At 44.2% G+C, this 6,338-nt stretch overlaps 1 protein-coding gene across 1 annotated transcript; it reads right to left on the bottom strand.

The window, feature by feature from the left end:
- Positions 1 to 2,031: 2,031 nt before the first annotated feature.
- On the bottom strand, positions 2,032 to 3,710 carry LOC134102609 (uncharacterized). The gene is made up of 3 exons (XM_062556766.1): positions 3,573 to 3,710; positions 2,775 to 3,398; positions 2,032 to 2,362 (listed from the first exon to the last, which is right to left on the bottom strand). Exons 1-3 carry the CDS (start codon positions 3,595 to 3,597, stop codon positions 2,199 to 2,201), a joined length of 813 nt encoding a protein of 270 aa, XP_062412750.1. The 5' UTR covers positions 3,598 to 3,710; the 3' UTR covers positions 2,032 to 2,198.
- Between the last annotated feature and the right edge of the window lie 2,628 nt (positions 3,711 to 6,338).

Genomic DNA, 6,338 nt, shown 5'->3' with positions numbered 1-6,338 from the left:
CATTCGAGGATTCTCCTGTATGTTGTGTATACACTAACAGTAGAGACTAGGTATGTTGGTGTGTATGTTGTGTACACTAACAGTAGAGAGACTGGTAGGTTGGATGAGAGAGCACCCCAAATGTTCTCCCATGTTCTTTAGGAACAAAGACTTGAGAAAAGGATTCAAATTCCAATTCAATTAAATAGTTAGCATGACAAATAGATATTTGTATTGCCAAAACAGTCATGACATATAGGGCAATTAATTCAAACACTTCCTATACACTTTCATACACATCTACCAAAACATACACTTTCATACACATACAGTAGCAAACACATACGTCTAAACATACTGACTCCTGCTCTTGGTTGTGTGGCCTCAGGATCTATTAGACGGCTGGGTGAGCAGTCGCTCCTCTGATCAGCTAATTACCTATATGAAGATGTGTTGTTTTCCTGTGAGAGGCACAAGTGTTTATTTTTAACGCAGGGCACATCCCTGAAGCCCACGCGGGCACGTCTCGATGCCATACGCGTCTGCATTGCTGCACGCCATCTCCGCTGGCACGGCTCACGCCGTGTGCTCTGGCCTGTGAGGAACAGGGCGGCTACGAGGGTGACGTCCCGATTGGCCGCCGCCGGGCGGATATTTTCAACTCCGACGGTCCTGGTCCCGTGCCACACTTACCCTCTGCTCGCTGTGACTGGCTCCCATTTTCATCTTGCTGACTTTAAGTCTTGGGAGAAGAATGCCAATTAGTCTAACAGCTAGCAGGCTGATCATTAGTGTGTTTAGAAAACAAAATGATGAAATTGCTGTGTGTAATTAAGCCCCAGTTGAGCGCTTTGCTGTGGCATTGTATTTGGATTCTGTGTGCGGTGTGGTATTCTGGGCCTGCTCTCTGAAGAGGCGTCTCCATTTGCCAGCAATACAGCTATCAATGTGAACATCTATCTCAACATAATCAGTGAGGATGAAATTGTACCTGGAGTCAGAGTGTCATAAATAGGACTGCCTCAGGGCAGCATCAAGGTGTGTGTGTGTGTGTGTGTGTGTGTGTGTGTATCAGAGTGTCATACTGTACAGTGTCATACTGTAAATAGGACTGCCTCAGGGCAGCATCAAGGTGTGTGTGTGTGTGTGTGTGTGTGTGTGTGTGTGTGTGTGTGTGTGTGTGTGTGTGTATCAGAGTGTCATACTGTACAGTGTCATACTGTAAATAGGACTGCCTCAGGGCAGCATCAAGTGTGTGTGTGTGTGTGTGTGTGTGTGTGTGTGTGTGTGTGTGTGTGTGTGTGTGTGTGTATCAGAGTGTCATACTGTACAGTGTCATACTGTAAATAGGACTGCCTCAGGGCAGCATCAAGGTGTGTGTGTGTGTGTGTGTGTGTGTGTGTGTGTGTGTGTGTGTGTGTGTGTGTGTGTGTGTGTGTGTGTGTGTGTGTGTGTGTGTGTGTGTGTGTGTGTGTGTGTGTGTGTATACTGTAGGTGTATAGGTGTGTGTGTGTGTGGATAGGCACTGCTCACATAATGCTCCATTGGCATGCATAAATCTGTTTCAGAGATTTTGTTTTGATTTCCATAAACACTGACAACTTTATACTCTCAGTGCGTTTTGATGGAGAGCGCGGTTGCCAGCGGCGTGTCAGTGGTTTATGGGACTGCACCGACTTAATGGGCTCCGAAACGCAAAAAAACACATACTGGAATAAATGTGGCTAGCTCTTTTAACCAAGGTATTTCTTGACGAAACACATTCTGCCCATTGTTGGAAAAAGTATTATTGTCCATATAAGTAAATAATGATCTAACCTACCACAAAACCGTATTTCATTTAAAAGAATGTGTGACTAGAATGAAATAGCTCTCTGTTTGTTTTAACCTTACTTGGTATTTCTGCTCCCCAGGAAGTCCTTCTGCTTGTGAAACTCCACGTTTCTACTGTTTCAGGTGTCACCAAGTGACCTGTTCGCACCCACGTTCACATATTTGAATATAGTTTCAATTAAACATTGACACCAAAAGGTGGAATTTCATGCTGTTTATTTTTGAAGAATATGGTTAAAGTCTTAGAAAGATTAAAAACTCTTCAAAGATTAAGAATCAAAACTGACTGCGTTGATGGTCAGTCTGTTGGATTGCTAATGAAGATCATTTTTGAAAATGTAATCAAAGCCGATCACCGGCCTGGTCGCTGTGCCAGAAGTTTGGTGCTAGTCGGAGTCGTCCTCTGCTGGCCTCCAGTCGGTCAGCATCCTCTTCTTAGGGGAGAGAGGGGAGGCCGAGGCCGAGGCCGAGCCTCCTGGTGGACTCTGTGAGGCGCGCCGCTCCCTCTTCTCCCCGCCCCTCTGGCACGCCTCTGACCAAAGCTCCACATCTGTGACCACAACCAACAACAACATCAACAACAACAACAACAACAACAACAACGCTTGCTTTTGTTAGGCTGTGCTTTAAGAGGCCGATGGATGAAGGTAGTCATATGTTCGCACGGTGCCAACACTGGCTCATATGGTTTAGATCTAGCACAACTCTCCACATAACTATGGTAATTAAAGAAATTAGTCAGAGTGAAATATTTGGAACAACAAAGGGTAACAGCACATTAAGACTTGGGATTACATAAAACCCAGATTAGCGCTGCAGTTATGTCACAACACATGACTACTGCACAAGTGTTTGAGAGAAATCTATCTCAGTAGTGTCGGTCTATTTACAGCATATTCACACCAAGTGTGTGTTTTGGACCATTCTATTTATGACATTTTCTACATAGACACAACTCGTACCTGTCATGTCGGAGGTGTCTTCGCTGGACGAGCAGGATTCATGCCAGGTCCTGCCGGCGGTCTTGTAGTAAAGGGGCACTGGGCCCTCAGCCCACGGCCTGAAGTAGAATCTGGAGCCGTCAGTGGCCGACTCCTCGTCAGAGCTCAGCTGAAGACTCCAGTCCAGTCTGGCCTCCATCCCGTAGATGGCCTGCAGTCTCTCCACACAGCTCCGGCAGGGTGTGCCTGGGGCCAGAGACTTGTGGAGACGGTCCAGCGCCTCAGCGTACTGGATGTAGTCCCAGTACCTGTCGCTGTCGGGGAAGTCTGGGACTCGGACGCCTTTCGGGTAGGGCATGGACCAGCCCAGAAACTCGATCCTGGACTCGGCATCCGGGCACTGGGCAGACGCAGAGTCTCTCAGGCCTTCCTGCTGGTTGTCTGAGACGCTGGCGGTGAAGTGGTGGGTGGTGTTCTCGTCGCCGTGCTCACCGCTCTCCGTGATGAGTTGCTCGAGGTCCAGCAGCACGTCATCACGGACCCCCCTCATGAGCAGCACGGCCACCACAGGCCTGGGCTCCTGAGTGCTGGACGCAGGCGGGCTGTTCCTGGCCCTCAGAGTGCAAGGGCACGTTGTCTGGTCAGCTAAGGATGAAAAGAAAGCACATTATGAAACAGTTCTCTGGATAAAAAGAACAGCGTTATTCAACACGATGACTAGATTAATGTCTTTCTGTCAACGTTTTGCACTTAATCTGTAACAATTATGTAATTGCTATGTTATAAAGTGAAAGTAAGAAAAAAGACAAAAAAAAATACCAGTTAAAAGTGACAGAGGGACCATGTTGGTGAAATTGCCTTAGTCGACTGTCAAAGATTCACCCGACGCAATATGAAATTAAACCAAATAGTAAGAGTCCCCCAAGAGAAACAGAGTAATGATTTTACAGCACACAGTCTGGGTGATTCAGAATGTTCCCTTCAGAATGTTTCGAAAGTTTCCATGTTGATTTAAGGATTGTTTTCACCACACTTGTGACATCACAATCGAGCCAACAGTTAGATTTAGAACACTTGTGACATCATCTATGATGGTCTGACCACCATAGTAAAATATAGCTATGCACGTATAAAAAACACAATGGCTCTGCCAGAGGCCTTTGGCAACTTTCAATGGAAATGAGCACATGTTTTTGTGGAATGGACACACACGCACACCATTCTTTTAACTCTCCACTTCCAAATGTTTCCTCATGGAAGGCAGCAAAGACCAATTTCTAAAAACATTCAGTTTTTGTTCGAGTGACAATTGTAATCACTACTAAACACTATTAACACAGTTATTATACAGCCAACCACAACCAGCTTTTCAAAACACCAAAGGGTTAGGGCTACTGTCTGTCCCCTGTATCAGATTCTGGAAGTATGTGGTGCTGTCAGACACCATTCTCTATCAAAATTCATTGACAATTGTGAAACAGAATTTGCCATTGTTTGATTCAAATAAATGTTCCATTCGCCAAGATAACTACTTCCATCAGACATATTTTCTGACAATCTAGTACCCGCTGGCTGGTTCGTCATGCTGTGTGAAAGCTAGGTAATTTTTTCCAGCATGCTTCCACTGAAATTACACCTCTAAAAGGACTGCAATCAAAGCAGCAGGACATGAATTGAATGAAGCCAAGGTCCTCAGAGAATGACAGATTAATTGCACCAGTAGAAAGGTCATACACTGAAGACTAACCCAGTGAACTGTTTCTCACATGTGTAAATACAAGCAAATGGTGTCAAATAGAGTAACTACTACATTATAAATGTGCATATATAGTGTTTTAATAACTACTTTATTATTATTAATTATTGTGATGGCCACAGCCATACTGTACATGGAAACATCACCTCACAGTTATAACTTTTTTTTTTAACCGTTTTATCATTCACCTCATTAATTTGTTGCACTGATTGTTATTTACAGTCATCTAAACTATAGCCAAATAATGAACACACATATTTCTTTGATTTAGTTTATTTTGCTTTAACCTTACATTGTTTTACGTGGAGTGAACACATTGGATACTCCGATTCCGACCTGCAATAGAGTAAAAATGTCTTGAACGCAAAGTCGGGGCGGATTTTGTGTCCCGAGGTACTCGACTTGACATTGCTTTTATATTCTCCAACCACGATGGCCTGCCTTGCAACAACACAAGAGAGGAATCTCACCCTCATTTCAAAGAGGCAAGGTAATTTATTACTAAATTAACACTGCAGATAGAACACTCGCCCGAGACATTTTCCTTCTTGCTCAACCACAGTAAACCATTCAATTAGCGTGATTTATGCATTTCCTGTATTTGCTTTCCAAGCTGATCTCATGAACACACTTTTTCGGGGGTCAGGGTTATTAAAGTCGGGTCCTACGAGTTTATGGCCGGCATGAAGGCACTATTGGTATTGTGGAGCCAACTCATTAGGCCTCACCATGTACCATGAAGGATTTTGTCTTCAGTTAGTTCTGCTCTGAATGTGTTTTGAATGTGTTTGAATTGTTTACCCCACCTACAGTATGTTGTTTTGTTTGGCCAAGCCACTATATTTGTCCCCTTTTTTTTTAACGTCGTTGCACATTTTGGCCTTAATGTAACTCTTCAACATTGTTGGGTAACAACCCCACATTTTGAACAGTCTCCTGTGACCTCTTGTCTCACTGCCTTGGATAATTTATTGAAATGATCACAAAACCAAAGTCGGTTGAATTTGCTTTCACTACATAGTGAGCCTAGTTTAGAGTCGATAACAACCAACACACTACCATGCGATGCTAGTTTAGCACTCTGAACCAGCTACTATATTGCAGTTGCTATTGATTGAGCACGTGGTTAGTAAGTAAATGCATGCTTGCTGTAGACAGGAGTGCTCTATGAAGCCCTGGCCTGGCATGCTTGAGGGTGAATGTTTCTCATTTCTCATCTGACGCACATTATTACACTGCTGAGTCTCTCTCCATGGAGCTGTGTTGAGAGGCCGTGAGCTCAATGGGCCCCTGTTAGACCAGATTAAAGATGCACAATGCAGTTATGGTTAAAAAAAAAGTTGTCATCTGATCTAATCAACCTATCAAATTATAGTTTTTCCTCTGAAGCAACATGTTGATGGATGGGCTGAAACAGCGTTTGGCTCAGTCCAAATGTATCTCCCATTTAGAGATCCAGCACTGTGTACAAATAAAATGTGTTTGTTTTTGTTTTTAGTACACATGCTGAAAGGACTGCTGGTAGATAAACAGCAATTTGCTGAATTTGACAAAAAGTGTATTGGATAAGAAGTGCAGAGGGAATGATATTACCGGTACATGGACTGATCCTTTCAAACACAGTTACCACCAGCACCATCGCTGCTCATCTTGGAGCGGTCACACAACCAAACTTGACCCAGTTTGTGGCTCCGCACTGTAGCTGCATTCCCCAGTAGAACTGAAAACATGCCACCGATGCCCAGTTGTTATGTGTGCACTGCGCACGTGTTCCTTCTTCAGCCAAGACAGACGCAAGGGTTGGTGAGCCTGCCAAACACACTGAAGAC

This window comes from Sardina pilchardus, chromosome 15 (assembly GCF_963854185.1).
Source record: "Sardina pilchardus chromosome 15, fSarPil1.1, whole genome shotgun sequence".
Lineage (NCBI taxonomy): Eukaryota > Metazoa > Chordata > Actinopteri > Clupeiformes > Clupeidae > Sardina > Sardina pilchardus.
This window is presented reverse-complemented; position numbering and strand designations above follow the sequence as displayed.

What these genes read in the sequence shown, in the direction of transcription:
- LOC134102609 (XM_062556766.1), bottom strand. Translation starts at nt 3,597, where the DNA reads ATGGTCCCTCTGTCACTTTTAACTG. An exon ending in CCCTCTGTCACTTTTAACTG is followed by an intron (nt 3,399 to 3,572) that starts GTATTTTTTTTT and finishes TTTCATCCTTAG; the next exon opens with CTGACCAGACAACGTGCCCT. An exon ending in AGACACCTCCGACATGACAG is followed by an intron (nt 2,363 to 2,774) that starts GTACGAGTTGTG and finishes TTGTGGTCACAG; the next exon opens with ATGTGGAGCTTTGGTCAGAG.